The sequence below is a fragment of the Phoenix dactylifera genome, unplaced genomic scaffold (assembly GCF_009389715.1).
Source record: "Phoenix dactylifera cultivar Barhee BC4 unplaced genomic scaffold, palm_55x_up_171113_PBpolish2nd_filt_p 002061F, whole genome shotgun sequence".
Lineage (NCBI taxonomy): Eukaryota > Viridiplantae > Streptophyta > Magnoliopsida > Arecales > Arecaceae > Phoenix > Phoenix dactylifera.
In genome coordinates, this window is record NW_024069336.1 from 11,751 (window position 1) to 28,268 (window position 16,518).

The following is a 16,518-nucleotide window of genomic DNA, read 5'->3' on the forward strand; positions in this document are numbered from 1 at the left end:
AAATTAAACAAGTTATTCGAATCAAGTTAAATATAACATAAATGCATCAAGCAGGTTTTAAATGGAATGGCTTAAATAGGTCGGGTCATGATCCAATCCAATTGTTAAACTAATCAAAATGGATTAATTAGGTCAAGATTTAAATCTGAATCCAATCTATTTGATAAATAATTTTTTTAAAAAATAATTTTATCCAATAAGTTAGGGTATAAATTGCCTCTCTAGGTGTAGAGAGGAATGTGCGCGTGTTTTTTTTCCCCTCCCTCTTTCGACCCTATGCAGCACCTTAGGACCGTGTGAACTCGTCTTTGGGATCGCGTTACACCGGATGGTCAACGGACCACTTTATGCTCCAAAGTAATATCAACCGTTTGATGGTGGTTTAGATCTTGAGAGTCATAACCATACATGGAACCTAAGGGCTCGTTTGGTTCGCAGGAAAAGGAGGGGGGAAAGTGTGGTCAACGGGAAAGTAATGAAATGCCTCTTGTTTGGTTGGAGTTTTCAAAGGAGAGAGATGGGAAAGTTGTATTCCCATGGGAATATGATTCCCACATTTCATGGGAAAGTCTTTCCCATGAGAAACATGGGAAAGTTACTTTCCCATGAAGTGGGAATCACTCCTTTTTTATTTTTTTCCCAAAAGGACCCTTCAGCATTAAAGAAGCATTAAAGAGGCATTAAAGACCTAATTTTTATTAAGGGCATAATAGGAATTATACATAACTTTCCTAGGAAAGTGGTTGGTCAACCAAACACAAGCACTTTGGAAATTTGTCACTTTCCCATGGTTAACCAAACATACCAAAAGTACTTTCCTAGGTATTCTCTTCCTAGGAATCTGATTCCCAGGAATCATATTCCTAGGAGGGAAAATACTTCCCGCGAACCAAACGAGCCCTAAAAGAGCCGACTTAGGCCCTAGGGGCTAGGGGAGCTATTGGCAGTAGATCTTTTGAAAGTAGAGATTTTGAAAGTAGAGTTTTTATGAAAGCTATTTACTATTTGTAACTATATTTCTAAAATGCCGTGCCACTTTAATATGTATTCGGTAAACAAACCAAATTTTTTTTTTTGGTATGACAAAATGATCAAAAAGAACATTACATAGTATTTTACAACAGAGCATAATAAAATATAATATATATTAATACATAAATATATGATATAGTATAATATTACTATAATATAATATAATATTATTATAATATAGTAATATAATATTGTATACTATAGCATAATAATTTAATATAATATTAAATTATTTAACATAATATATCAATGATATAATGTATTATAATATTATATTTATAGTATAATACAATAAAAATAAATAATTATAATTATTAGCGTAAATTAATTTTTTATAATATAACAAATTTTCTAATTAGGTGATAAAATTGGTTAAATAATTATTAAAGAGTTATTTTATATAATTGTTATATTTTATCACGAATATTTTGGTCAAGAAAAAAGCTTTCTATCGGGCTAAAAAATATTTTTCTGAAAAGCTCCAAAATAAAGCTTCTTTTAAAAACTAAAACAATTTTTTAAAATTTTTATCTAATATTTTTATTTTATATAAAAATATTTTTGGAGAGGGAGGAAGGGCCTCTTGCCCTTTTGGCCCTCCAAAAACTTTTCCAAACGGGCCTTACCCGGACCCAAGAGCAAAATAAATCATACATAATAAATACTGAGGTCCATCGTCCGTCGCTCCATCTCCTGGCCTCCTGCCGGAGTCCGACCCTCCACCTGCCGTATCGCTGTGACCTTTAACTCTGCCGACCTCTACTTCCACTCGGGTGAACGTCTCCGAAAAACTTTTTCCCTCTTACGCCAAGCCGCGTCCGCTGCTGCCACCGCCGAAGGCGTCCCATACCCCTCTCTCCGCCTGCCGCCGCCGCCGCCGCCACCTCCTCCTTCGAACACCAGTCCTCCGTCTCTCTCGTGCTCCAACAGTCCTGGTAATCTTTCTCTATTGATCTCAAGGGAAACGTATTATGTCTTTTTTCTCGAGGATAAAGGAAATAACTTGAGACAACTCCACCTTCTAATGGCCCTATTTCGAGTTGTTATCTCCTGTCTTTAGATTCTTTTTTCATCATTCTATGATTTAAGTTCAACTGTTTGTTCTTTTCTAGACATTGAGAAATGGTTATAAGTTCAAACGAAGTGATTTTGAGAAATTTTTCTGAGCTGGTAGATGATGTAATAGGTCAAAATTATTTTTTTTATCCCGATCCATTTACGGGGAGGCGGAGAAGAGGAGGAGAGGACTAGAAGAGGGGTCGCCGGCCTATTTACAAATCTCTTGGGTGCTTGCGCAATGTTCACCAATGACCAGAGACAGTTGGAGCGCACTGGGAAATACGGCACTCCCAGGGTTCAATACCTCCAGGTATGCACTCTTCACCCTATCTTCTCTTCTAAATGTTAGTGGAGGAGTCCTTATGGGTCTTTATGTTTCCAGCTTAGCCAGTTAGCACTTAGAAATTTATATTCTCAAACTTAGTTTTGATTGATGTGATTTTGGAATACTTGATGCCTACAAAAAGAAAAACAAAAAAAGATTTTTTTTTGATGAATAATTGATGGAATTGGGTTATAGTCATATCAACTGGAGTTTCTTGGCCTGAGAATAGCAATCTACGCGCTACTCTCCTGAATATTTATGTTGTATGCGTGGTTGTGATTTTCCGTCATTTTAGTTAATTGGAATTTGTTGCTTACCAATGCATTCCTCTTTTGTTGCAGGAGCTTGTGACCGAGTTTCAGGGCACATCCAAAGAAGGTAATAGATGAGTATTAGTCTGGCTGTGCAATTTTTTTTGGTGGTTTTACATAATTGAGTGCATGTTTTCTCTTAGAATCCTTCTAGTAGAGAATACATGGTTCTGGAATTACTTGCTGATAGAGAGCACTTATCATCAGCAGAGTACTGCATCTACTTTGTTTATAGAAACTTGCTTATCAAGTTAATGGTATGAGATAGCCTTTTGTTTTCTGTCACCTGGATTAAGCAGCAGTGTATTGATGCTTTGTTGTTGGTTGTATAATAGAATCAAAACCAGTAAATGTGCTAGGCCGGTGCCTTCTTATCATTATTAATGTTCAGCTGGAAATGGATGAATCTTTATGAGGGGGTATTTTTTTTTTTTTATTGCATATCTACAGTCATGTTTATGCTGTAAGACTGATTATGAAGGAATAAAGTCTGAAGTTCAATGCATCCTCTTTGCAAAACTATGCTACATGTTAACTACAAGCGCTTTTCCATAGTTGTTGGGTCTTGATTTGTGAATCCACCATCTTTCTTTCTTATGAAGGACCATTAGCTCTGCCGAATTTGAGCTTTCATGATTCACTTCCTGTATATTCATTTGATGGTTTTGTGGGTTTCCACTCATCTCTTTAAAGTCACAGATTGGGTCCCTGGCCTTGCCAAGATTGTCGTTTTGGTCATTATTGTGCATAGTCATACCATTTGAACCTGGTCTCTATTTCTCTATCATTTATTTTTGCAAGATTTTACCTTGTTATAGCACATATCCACCTTAATATACTTATATTGGTCAGTTCTCAAACATTGTGAACTATGCTGCTGTTGACCTTTCTGTGTCCTTCCCTCTATGCAATGAAGTGTAATATATAAACTCACTCCCACATTCTTGAACTTTAACATCTGTATTCATAAAAAATATTGAGACTATCTTCATTTAACTATCAATTTTTTATATGTTTAAACTTGAAATGAACTGTGTAGTTCGTTATAGATTTCATTGTATGTACTGTTTAAATTATTTGCTTTCACAAAGCACTCTTTCTAAATAATAAGTGGTATATATCTCATGTGCACTAAGTCGTTACGAATGCAATATTCTTGGCATGTTTCAGGTTTGATAAGAGAACAACTATGTAGAACTTCTATAATTCACTCCTTGTTGGCTTCTTTACTCCGGGAGCAAAAGACCTCCTTAAACAAATGACAGCTGAAAATTTTCCTTGTTCCCTTTTCTGAGAGACTCCAAGCACTCACTCTTTTATTAAAAAAAAAAAATCTCCTTAAAGGTTGAAAACTATGCTTCCGACCACTCTTTCACCTTACTAGTTACATATGACTTTGAGTGGTGGGGTGGTAGATCCACATCCTAACTTAGGTCATCATGTAACTAGCACATTACCACTTAAGTGGGTCCAACGCTCTAACTACAAAGTGTTTTATTTGAAGTAAGGTCCATATTAGACCAAATTAAACAACTGATATATTTTGGTGCCCGTAAGGGATCCGACAGCAAATAATGCAATCAATGGACATCACTTCTTCAAAGCCCACAAAGGAATCTCACTTCATGAAAAGGACATCTCCTTTTAGAGAGGTATTTCTAATGGTAGGAGAGACAAAGGAATGGATACTCCTTCCTGCTTTCTCACTTCTTCCCTCTAACCATTTTCTTCCCTCTGTATCTTCATTGTGCTCTTATATTCTTTTTCTTTATCACTCTCTTGCTTGCATTGAGTTCCCTCTTCTCATGGTGAACACATTCCTCTTTATCTTTCTTTTCTATCGAGCTCCTTGAGAATTTCCCTCTACTGTTTCTTTTTTCCTGCTTGAGTCCATCTTTCCCAGCTTCCAAGGATTGGGAGTGGCATCAAGCCCTATTTCTGTCATTTGCTTTCATTTGTGATCTTAGTTCAGAATTTAATTTGTTAGAGATTCTCTGAGTTGCTAGAAGAGATGTTTATGGAGGAAACCAATTAGAAGACTGTGATGAGCTAATTTATATGCTTTGTGGGAGTATTCTACACATTGGTTTGGGTTCTAATGTTACATATCGAGCTATCGTTTGCTGTTTAGCATGCTGCCTTAAAAATTTGTTGGATAGGATAATGTATTCATTAAATCGGTGTCAATGGTTCCATTATACTGATTTAATTTGATCTAGAAAGTTCAGCTTGCATTAATACGAAATCTAGTCGAGGAGTTGATCCAAGATACTGCCAAGAAAGTCAGTTGCATAGATTTTGTTGTGATTTGTTTGTTTAACTGCTTAAATCTAGTTTTTTGTTAGACAAGCTAACTTTACAGCGGCAAACTGGGTAACAAGTGAATTTAAATGAATGGGGCTGTGGGCTAAAAGCAGTGAGTAATTGCTTACCTGCATTATTATGACATTCATATGTCAGTAAAATATATTGTTAATTGTTATAAATATTGCTAGATTTTGGATTGACTGTACAAAAAATTCTAGAAATGCATGTCTTCAGGAGATAAGACAAACATGGGGCATGCACATGCACACATGACTTGTGATAGCATGTGTATTCCATGTTTAGATTTTTGTTTGCTGAAATATCTCAGTGCTGCATTTCTTTAGTACTGTAGAATTCTACATTTACTGGAATTTGATAATGGACCATGGCCCATTTTGACTCATGGCTTTCTATCATCTCATCATGTGACAGAATCGAAAGAGAGAATTGTTGCCCATTTGGCTAACTTCGCATACGACCCCTACAATTATACATTTCTGCGCCAGGTACTGAACTTGAATATTTATTGACCTGAATATGGATACTCTCTTGTTATGCTCAGAGAATATGTTGTTTATACAGCTTAATGTTTTGGAGCTATTCCTCGATTGTATAACGGAGCCAAATGAAAAATTAGTTGAATTTGGGGTTGGCGGTATCTGTAACTCATGTGTTGGTGAGCAATTTGAACTCAAAAATCAGTTAGTTTGTGGCAGAGAATTAGCTTTTGTTTCTAATATGAAATGTGAAAAAACAGCCAGCAGTTTCTTTTTGTTCATTGTAGATGTATATCCACATTCACTTTGGTATAGTTTAATGTTTTTATACAATAGCTTATTACATTAGGTGTAGTTCTGTGATTTTTATATAGAAAATTGATAAACTTTGCATGTTTTATTTGTCAAGATAAGCATGCACAATAACTTGAATTACTGGCTGTGCTGCAGATCCAGCGAATTCTGCAGTTATTATCCAGTGGGGTGGAATCCCTTTGATCGTACAATGCTTATCTAGCCCCGTTAGAAACACTGTAAGTATGTTTACCTGGAAACATAAACTCTGTAAGTATGTTTACCTGGAAACATAAGCACTAAGTATGTTTACCTGGAAACATCAACACTGTAAGTATGTTTACTTGGAAACATACGTTAGAGATGGCTCGATTTCACTTTGTCCTCCAAATGAATAGACTTGAAGTAATATTAAAAAGAAAACAGATACCAGATGGCTAACCTATGTAGCCATCACAGGATGGCATTATGGCAACTTGCTTTCTTAGAAGCTAAGTGTTTAATTGGTTTTGTTGTGTATGGTAGGTCACTTTGATAAATAAATTCTAATCTTCTTGAAATAAGGGACTGTTTCCTGCAACTCAATTGCATGTATTTCAGATACAGACTGCAATTGGAAATGCTGCAATTAGTATTGCAGTTGCAAAAACTATTTGTATCTGCATGTCTATAGTCAGAAAGTGCAAATGCAATTACATCTGTTTGGTTGTATGATGATGGAAGATAACCCTACTAAACCCCCTCAAAAAACAGTAAATTGCTTACTTTTTGTATTATAGTATAATAATAATCATATTATTTTTATATTTAATAAAATAATATTATTAAATTAATATTAGATTATTTATATCAATATAAAATAATTTGATTATATTACTGCAATCATAATTATATGTTTATTATATATATTATTATAATAACTAATAATTATATAAATAGATATTATAATATAATTGTATTTGTTGTTATTGTAATATTATTATTCTCTGTATTATAATAAGAATCATTATGGTGCAAAAATAATAATTGAATAATTATATTATGATCATTATAGTTGTTTTGTTGCTAGTATTATAACAATAATTATCGTAGTAATATGATATTATAAAAATCATTTTCTGTTATAATAGTTATATATATATTTTTTATAATAATAAATTATATTTTATAATATATATGTATTGATATAACTAATATATTTAGTATATTTAAATTATATTATATATTAAATTCAATTTTGTAGGTAGTGAGGGGACTCTTTTGAGGACTGCTTCCAACTGAAATAAATCTTGTAATTGGATCTGCAGCCGATTTTGCATGCAATTCCAATTACAATATTTAGACTTTTTTTTGTCGTTTAAAGCAGCCTGCAGTTGCAATTATAGGCTTCTAAAATGCTTCTTTGGGTGTTTGCAGTTTACTTTCAGGATTTGTGCAACTGCAACCGGCTCAATTGCCAGCAAATAAATTAATTTTATTTCAGCTGTACAATTTGAGATTTTTCTTGGCTTTTAATATCAAATGTAAATTGCAGGTGAGTTATGCTCTTGGAGCTCTATACTATCTCTGCAATCCTTCTACTAAGAAAGAGATCCTGAAACCAGAAGTTGTTGAAGTAATAAGAAAATATGCTGCAGCTGAAGGTGTTAATGTGACTTTCAGCAATCTGGCCAATGCATTTTTGGACAAGCATGTAAACCAATGAAATTGATGAATGCTGATCGTAAGGTTGGCCTAATCCATCAGTTCTGATATTGGATGCATAACACTATCATTGTATTCTATATTTATTTACCTTGATATCTTCTCCTTTTATGTCAGGCAAGTCGGGTTTTAAGGTTTCTTGTTCCCTTGATCTTTAAATTCCATGAAGAGGTATAGTGGAAAGGCAAGCTGACAAAATTGAGTACTTGGGAGACTGAAAAGATTTTTCTCTTTTGTACTCTTGAAGACAGCTAGAGCTTCATCAAGTTCACTTATTGTCCTTGCCAGAAAGAATAGATGCCATACTACATTGTGCCCTTGTATTCACATGTTACACTTACGAACAAATAGATAAAAGAGAATAATGTTTTTAGGATTGACAGCCATTCAAATGCTTATCAAAAACAACCATTAAGTGCTTAGTTGGCCGCTTAAATGGCTATATGGTGCTAAACCACTTAAGCCTTTCCTACCTAAATGTCATATGTCCTTTTAGTTTGGTTGGCTGTTGAACTTTGCTCAAACACTTAAATAGCCATTTAATCTGCCTAGGTGCTTCTCAATGGTGATCTGGCATCTTTCTTTTTCTTTTTTTTTTAAATTGCATGTGCAATGCTTAATACATTCTACCTGAATTAAATAATCAAAATGATATATCATTTATATTAGCTAACTTAATCTAAAAATTAAATTGGGTTTGTAGTTTGTAATGCTACATGTAGCTTCTTCTCAAGGCATTATGCTACCTAGAACATGGTCCATGAAGATGCACCTATGTATGCAAAGATTACAGAAAAGTGAACCTTTTTCCACCTTCCAATCTTTATGTTTGTTCTCGCAATAAGCAGTATTAGTGTAACCCTTCATTGCCAAAGGAAATTTTTCTTTTTGGCCTCATTCATTTCAATTCTCTTTGTGGAGCTTATCTTATTTATCATTTTATTTTTAATTATCACAGTTAAAACCCTTGCTGCTCTTGGATTTAAGTGCTGATCCATACAGGATGACTATATATATGCCAGTGCTACATGCCGCCAGTGCCTTATGGGCATGTAGCACTGACATGATACTGGTTGTGCTTGAACTCGGCATGCTAGTCTGCCAGTGTCTGCCAAGCAAACCATGTGAGTGTCAGGCTGGTGTCATTATTATGCTAGCATCATTATGCCAATTGATATTTGGCTTCCATGTTTCTATGCCTACAGTTGACAGCAAAGTTGCTACTAATCACTAAATAAATTCAACTAGGTATCTCATTTCATTTTCATAGTTTAATAATATATCTAGTACTTTTATATAAATAGTTTATTTTATTATTTTTTTACTATCTAGCTCTATAGTAGTCCTTTTAAACCAACGTCGACGAAACCAACCCAAACCGGCCGGTTCCGCTTGTTTCGAACCGTACCGGTGACTCACCGATACGGTTTCGGCTCAGAAAATGGGATGCATTCTCGAAGTCGGAGAGGGAGAAGGAAAGAGAGAGTGAGCGGAGGAGTGAGGGAGAGGAAGAGGATGCCGGCGGAGGGCCTGCGGAGCCTGGCAGAGGCCGTGAGGGGGCCGACGCTAGGGAAGAAGGGTTGCTTAAGCAGCCGACCAATGGAAGAGGCAGAACGAGAGAGTAAGAGAGAAAGAGAGCGGGGGAGGGAGGGAGGGATGCTGGTGGAGCCTGCTAGGAGGCCAGCGCCGGGAAAGAAGGCCGCTTAGGCGTTTGAAACAGAGTCGGCCGCTTAAAATATTTGTCAGTTCGTAAGTGAAGTCAGTAATCAATATGCCGACTTTACTTACGAAGTTGTAATCTTTTTGAGCGCCCGACCCCTGTTTCGAATGAAATAGGGGGTCGGTCGCTTAAGTGGCCTTCTTAGGAAATTTAATCGTGCATAGTCCCCACTTAGTCTTTCTTACCAAATTGAATACACAGAAATATCAAAAGATACTCAAACCCAAAAAAAATTGAAAAAAAGAGAAAAAAAAAGCAAAATATTTACAGAAAGTAGCACTAATTTTTTTATTTTCTTTTATTTTGTAATTTTTTTATAGGATGAGAAAAAGGGGCTGGTCTCAGGGGCCGCTCCCATGGGTTTAAACTTTAGCCGCAAAACTTAACCACTATTATTGATCGTTTAAAAAAAAAGTCAAATTTTTGTGTAAATTTGATGATTACTATCTATGCCTATCTTTTCTTAAATTACCATAATTAGATTATTTAGTGGTGAAAACCTAAGAACAAAAGATAAGATGTTCTCTTTTTTTTTCTTTACTACCTATGCCTATCTTTTCTTTTTTATAAAGTGTGTTTTATATTCACTAACACTAAATTCAATCTAAGTTTTATGTAAATTCATGCATCACTAACACTAAATTCATGTAGCACAAGATTTATACAAATTTGATATCACCAATTTAGAATAAATTTCAAGCCTTGATGAGATCAATTTTTATCTGTCGTATCTTAATTTAAAATCAAAATTGCTTGAGTAAATTATGAGGTTTTTGAAATAATTTACCTTTCTAGAGAAGTTGATCTGCCAGTAATATGATCTGCAACGAAATACGTGAGAAAACCAAAGATTAATACATATAGACTGCGACAAAAATCTGATGACATTAAATTTCAAAATGTTTCAAAACTTCAACTACCTTGCAGCAGGCTACGTTTTCCATCCCAATTCTTTCCATTACGACATGCGTTCAAGGATCAGATGGAGACCCATCCCCTTCCTCCACCTCCTTTTTCACCTAATGTGACTAAAACTAGAGAAGGGTCCTGTACTAGCTGTCTTTGCAGCAGGCTTTGGTGCTTCAGGAGTTCCAAATACATTCCAAAATCTCAACGTTTCATCCCCCGCCAGAGATGCCACTGTGCGCCCATTTGGACTCTGCAAATTCCAATAGAAATAGACCCCATCAACAATCAAATTTATAACATATAAATAAAGTCATCAGAAATCTATAACTATGTTAAGTCTGAAGAAAATATCAAACATACCTGAACCATGAAGAGAACCCGAGAAGTATGGCCCGTGAGCTCCGCAATCTTCACCATCGAAGGGTACTTCCAGAGAGTCAGTTGGTTTTGAGTAGAGCCATGAGAGCTCAGCAGTTCGCGCTCGTTCTTATTCCACAACAAGGAGCACACTTGGGAGCCGGTGTCCACTGAATTCAACCGGACCCCGGTACGGGTGTTCCAAAACTTGATGCACCGGTCGCCGCTGCCGCCACCGGATGCGAGCAAGTTGCTCTGGAAGGGACACCAAGCAAGGGCCTTAACCGTAGCCATGTGGTCCTCCAACTTGTAGAGCCACTGATTCTGGCCTGGAGATGAATTTGAAGAGGCCATGGATAGGTCCCATATGTGAAGCAGGTTGTCATTGCCTCCACTCGCCAACTGCTGTCCTGAGCCTGACCACTTCAACCCGCAGACCTCTCGCTGGTGTCCTCGGTAGGTCTGCACAATGTGCGACCTTACTCTCACATCATTATTAACGATCTTTCCATCCATCCCCCCTGTTGTGAGTATGTTGTTATTCCAAGCAAGAGATCCAACTCGAGATCCATGGACTCCTCTCAAAGTTCTCAACTGCAAATTTATAAGAAACAAGTATTTAGAAACCACAGGAACCATCACTTTGGATACAACAAGGAATCAAGAACTACTGCATAGTACACTATCTAGAACCCAAAGAATTTAAATTTCACAGGAACCCAAAGAATAGGCAAACAAAAATAAGGGGGCAGAGAAATGACACTAACCAGGTTGCCGGAGCTCGAGTCCCACAATTGGATGTCGGAGGAGTTCAAACCAGCAGCAATATGGCGCCCATCAGGAGCCCAGCTGACACTAGTGACAGGACCCACATCTTCGTCCACGGTGAAAAGCTCGGACGTAGATCCATCTGAAGCATCCCAGAGATGCACCGTGTTCCCAAGGGCGATCGACAGAACATTGCTGCTTCCCCAATCCAGCAGATTCAGATAGTAGTCATCAACAAGGTCTGGTGCATCAAGAATCCTCTCAGCAGACTGCCAATGATCAAAAAACCCAAGAAAGTTGAGAAGAGAAACAACAGCATTAGGCCAAGAAGAACGAAATATAGAGAACAAGACGTTGCTGAAGAAGAAGAAAACTCACCTGGGGAATGTGTCTCTGTGGCTTTGCAGACTTAGACGGATGGGAAGCGGCATTGGAGTGGGTTTCTTGGAGGATACCTTCCGCAGGTGCCTGGGGCTTACTCTTGAAAGCAAGAATTCGAGTTCTATTATTCAGAAGATTCTTGGCAAGAAGCCTTCTGTATGTCCCTTTGGATGGGGATGCAGCTGCAGCGTTCTCCTTCTCTTTCCTTCTCTCTGTTAGCAGGTAGTAGGCCATGTCAAAATCCATGGCAGACCGGTCCGGAATGAATCTATCTCCTCCCTTCAATTGACCAAAAAGGAAAATTAAGCCCAAGAAAGCAGTATTTTCACACACGAACCAGAAGAGAGTATTAAGAATTCCATGAAGGAATAGAACTTTCAAGAGATTGCAAGAAAAGCACACATCCAAGAGAGGGACGGTGACCAGGAGAAAAGATTTGATAACAGACTGCAAAGAATGTTTAGATGATACGGAGAAGATGAAACCAAATAAGGAAAGCAATCTTCGAAAGGACCCGTAAAATCAGCAAGCCAAGAAATCAAATGCAGAGCACAGAAACATCAGTATAGTCCTAAAAACAAATGTTTTCTCCATGAGGCCAAATATGAACCAGTAATTTTCCACAGAGATCAGGAAAGAGAATGTCTTAGGGACAGAAAAGAGGCAAAAAGAATTCTTTCAAAAGGACTCGTAATATCAGGAGGCCAAGAAATCGAATCCAAAGCACGGAAACATCAGCATAGCCCTGAAATAAATCCAAGCCAAGATGATGACATGAACCAGTAATTTTCCACAAAAATCAGGAAAGAAAACGTCTGAGGAACAGAAAAAGGGGCAAAACAAAAAAAAATTCTTGAAATCACATCGAACTTTTAACAAACATCTGAGTGACAAAGAACATATGCATATAAATCATAGGACAACGAGACAAAACCCATATGTATGGAAAAGAACTAATTCCTGCCGATCACAAATATTCTTTAAAAGAAAGATGATGCTTACGCTCTGCCGGGAAGAAAAATCCTTCGATGAAGAGAGGAGAGAAGGCATGTAAGGCCTTGAACCGCCTTCTCGAAGAGGGTGGCGAGATGCAGGCCGGGCCTTCTCGGAAGAGATGCAAGAAGAGAAACTTCCGGCATCCATTGCTAGCAGCAAACAAAAATACAAGAAAACAAAGACTAGAACACAAAATAAAGAAATAATTACACAGATTAAAACTAAGATAAAGAGAAACCCTGCACCAAAGAAAACGTTAGCGAGCAGAACAATTAGAAAACAAAGAAACTAAAGGACTCAGAATGAAGAAGAACGCAAAACGAGAGCTTTTCTTTGAGGGAGAACTGATTGAGATCGTTGCAGGGAGAAGTTCGAGAAAAGAGCCCTTTCTCGTTCTCCTGAGAGTTTTTTCTTTTTGCTGAGACTGATTGGTTTGGGATGTGGTGATCCCTTTTTTATTGACGGAGGACGGTGTTAGGGTTTTTGGCTTTTCAAAACCCTCAAAGTCTTCGCGGGGAATATAGCCGTTGGAGGGGTGAATCTTTGACCAGGTCGTATTGCGATCAGCGTATCCTGGGTTGCCATAACGGGCACGTGCAAAGGGGTCCGAAGGATGAACGGTTGTGATGATAGGTAAGATTTAAGAGGAGAGGTGAACGGTTGTGATCCTGCTTAGCCTCCAGCTTAGTTTTGTTTGTAACTGGGACCAGGGCTATCCTAATAGCTAGCCCAGTATGAGAACATCAAACTTCCAAAATAAACATAAACGCCAATCAAATTTGTGGAAACCAATTTGAGTGTCCTTTGAGTTTAGATTATACCATGTTTTACAACAACGGATAAGAGGTGAGGGGCTAGCCAAAACCCGCCGTAAATTGCAACAATTCTTTGAATTATACTTGGAATGGTTCAATTTCACATACATTCCATATACCATTGGAAATACTGAAATAGAATGGTTTGAAGATATGATTCATAAAATTCATAGTATGAGAAAGTCTTGACTATGATCTAGGCCTCACTAGCAGGGCTAATTATTGGCATTGCTTACACATAGAATCTAGTTTTCTTCTAAGCCTACAACATAATTAAATATGATTTTGGACCTGCACCATAGGGCTAAATATAATTCCGGCATTTTCATGGGGTTAGTTATGGTCATATTTATAAAGATTAGTAACGATTTGCATTTTTTTACATTTGAAAAACTCATTGGCGATGCTTAGGAATGGTTTTAATACTATTCAAATATTCTATCTCATTTACAAATCATTATTTGTTAAGTAGTTGAAATTATCTGCGACTTGCAAAATTTGGATTAAAATTGCAATATACTTTTGATGATTTCATATAATCATGTTTAATTAATGTTTTATCAATATTTTATCAACTAATTGGGGTAAATTCTTACTCATTGGACTGCAAAGCTCATTCTTTTACTGTTCCCACCTCTATTGATCTTACTATCCCCACCTCTATGGGCTACTTTGAGGCAGTGTCTTTTGGTTTATTTTTTTTAAAAAATTGGTATTATGAAATTTGAAACTTTATTAAAAATTTTGATCTATATAACTCCATTACTTGCAGCATGTTGTAAGGGGTCAATCCCTGCAAGATATATGATCGCCTGTCATGTGTCGACTCAGACTGACTGGTCAGGGCGTGACAGATTAAAATGATATTAGAGAATGGCTTTTAGATCTTTAGGGTTTAAACTAGGCAGCTGTGAGTGTGATCGAATTTAAGGCACATTGGGACGTCTTAGACTTCTCCTTGTTGTATTAAAGATAGCTTTGTTTAATCAAGAATTGCCTGTGGTGCCATGTTGGAGGCACACCATTATTGTCACTTCCCTGAGTGTGGCTCGGGAAGGTACTATCAACCAATAAGAATTTCTTATTTTTCTACCAAGAAAAAAAATTCTGTGTGAGTATCCTATCATACAACCACCACTTATCAAAATATATTTAGATTTTATGGTCTTGATTCAATATGCTCATGATCTTATTATAAACTATAATGTGTATGTGTGTGTGTGTATGTATGCATGTATCATGACCAAGTCTTCTCATTTCATGATTTTGATATGATATAATTACAACCATATTCATAATTTAGAATCAGTCCATTTCCTCTTAAATTTCATTTAATTTCAATCCTCAGTGAAAAGTAGTAAAATAATATAATTTCGTTTCTTTTATATGCCTATAATGTTAAGAATAGTATATTAAACATTTGGGCAAGTGGAAACCATTTCTTCATTCATATATTGATTATGATTCCATTGTTATCCCCTTTGGATTATAAGTTCATTTTAAATTTTAAGATCATGTTTTTATCTTTATTGGTATATGGATAATATATGATCTCAATTCTATAATTGTTATTAATAATACTTTATTGGCATCTAATCATGATTCTTATGTTATTGATGCTTTAAAATCTTAAACTAGTTCATCATTAAATCCTTTATCTTCTAGATTACATCTTCTCTAACTATCTGATGATTTGCCATATGATTACCTAAGATTGTTGGACTATTGTTTGAACCCCAAATTTATGTATAACCTAGTTCTAGTAATAATAAGTGAAAAAAATAGGACATGTTCTCGCGAAAGACTCCCAAAATATGTGAGTAATTAATGAGTATATTAAACAATATTATTACAATTCAAAAATATGTAAATATTTGATTTCAATCACCATTAATAGTATTGTTTTTCAAGTGCCTAGAGGTTCACCATGATCCATTTAGATATAGAATCATCTGGCTTGTATTTTGCATGCTATAGTCTAAATTTTAATAATTCATACACTGATGAGAATCTCAAGAAAGGATCAACTCTTGTCCATACCAATTTCGACTTTGCTCTGCATTTTATAGTATATAAACATGTAAATTGATTTCTGGTTTCCAAGATTTTTCTTCTTTTCACTTTTTTTTTCTTCATGTGATTATAAAAACTTAATCAATAGAAGTACAATTTCTTTACTATTGTAAGTTAAAATTAATGATAAACCAGCCCAGAGGTGTGAGATCTAAAAGATCAATACAGAGCAGCAAGAGTCAAAGGTTACATGTTAAATCACATGAGAACCCACAAAGCAAACAGAGCACAACATCATAGACAAGTATAATATCAGAGAATTTCTTGTTTGCATAATTTTATCTTCCTACAAAAGTTATGCACTAATCTGAAGAATGATACATTTACAAGAAGTAATAAAATACAAAATTGTGAATATAATGAGAAATGCCTAGGGACTATGGAACTTCGACTTTAATTGGTTGGGTTGCTTGGGTTGCAATTTCGGTTTATCACACTGATTGTCTGAATTATGGCCATTGTGCAATACATGGGAAGTCATGTTTGAGAGACTAGCCATCATCCATGGCAGTGACTACAATGAGAATTATTACATTAACCATAAGTAGTGGTGGAGTGGTTCTTGTCCCTCCTAATCACATTAGGATCAACTAAGGGGTCACCATGTCAACCGCTCTGTCTTAAGTTTTCTGATGGCAGAGAGAATCTGAGGGAGTCCAGGGGGCAGGCCCAATACCTTTCCTCCCACAAGTCATCAGTCTAGCAATCTTGCATGAGTCCTAATTTAGCTAGGATTATATGTAGAAATTGGAGCTAGAGGAATTAATGAGGCTAGATGTTTGAGGTAAAAGGGCACGCTTGATTCATCTATTGCTTGTAAATTTATAGTAGGCAAGATCAATGTTATAGAAAGAAAAAATAAAGAATGATTTACAAGTAAGGTACACTTTCCTAGGCTATTGCATAATGTAATGTTTTGAATAGTTGCACAATATTCAAGAATCTCTTATACAATGTGATGCTCCATGAT

The 16,518-nt window shown here is 36.2% G+C and overlaps 2 protein-coding genes across 4 annotated transcripts; one reads left to right on the forward strand and one right to left on the reverse strand.

The window, feature by feature from the left end:
- The first annotated feature begins 1,646 nt into the window (after window positions 1–1,646).
- LOC103723256 (armadillo repeat-containing protein 7) lies at window positions 1,647–7,951 on the forward strand. 3 transcript variants are annotated; one of them, XM_008814123.4, is made up of 8 exons: window positions 1,648–1,967; window positions 2,219–2,401; window positions 2,758–2,794; window positions 5,467–5,540; window positions 5,617–5,710; window positions 5,982–6,064; window positions 7,360–7,553; window positions 7,647–7,951. In XM_008814123.4, the coding sequence occupies exons 2-7, from the start codon at window positions 2,330–2,332 to the stop codon at window positions 7,528–7,530; spliced, it is 531 nt and encodes a 176-aa protein (XP_008812345.1). In that variant the 5' UTR covers window positions 1,648–1,967; window positions 2,219–2,329; the 3' UTR covers window positions 7,531–7,553; window positions 7,647–7,951. The 3 variants fall into 3 exon arrangements, with proteins under 3 accessions (XP_026655821.1, XP_008812344.1, XP_008812345.1); XM_026800020.2 differs by having other exon boundaries at window positions 1,647–1,967; window positions 2,207–2,401; window positions 7,360–7,905; XM_008814122.4 differs by having other exon boundaries at window positions 1,647–1,967; window positions 7,360–7,905.
- Window positions 7,952–9,710: 1,759 nt separating this feature from the next.
- LOC103723254 (cell division cycle 20.2, cofactor of APC complex-like) lies at window positions 9,711–13,132 on the reverse strand. The gene is made up of 6 exons (XM_039123094.1): window positions 12,667–13,132; window positions 11,662–11,943; window positions 11,283–11,552; window positions 10,519–11,109; window positions 10,170–10,408; window positions 9,711–10,070 (listed from the first exon to the last, which is right to left on the reverse strand). The coding sequence occupies exons 1-5, from the start codon at window positions 12,805–12,807 to the stop codon at window positions 10,265–10,267; spliced, it is 1,428 nt and encodes a 475-aa protein (XP_038979022.1). The 5' UTR covers window positions 12,808–13,132; the 3' UTR covers window positions 9,711–10,070; window positions 10,170–10,264.
- Between the last annotated feature and the right edge of the window lie 3,386 nt (window positions 13,133–16,518).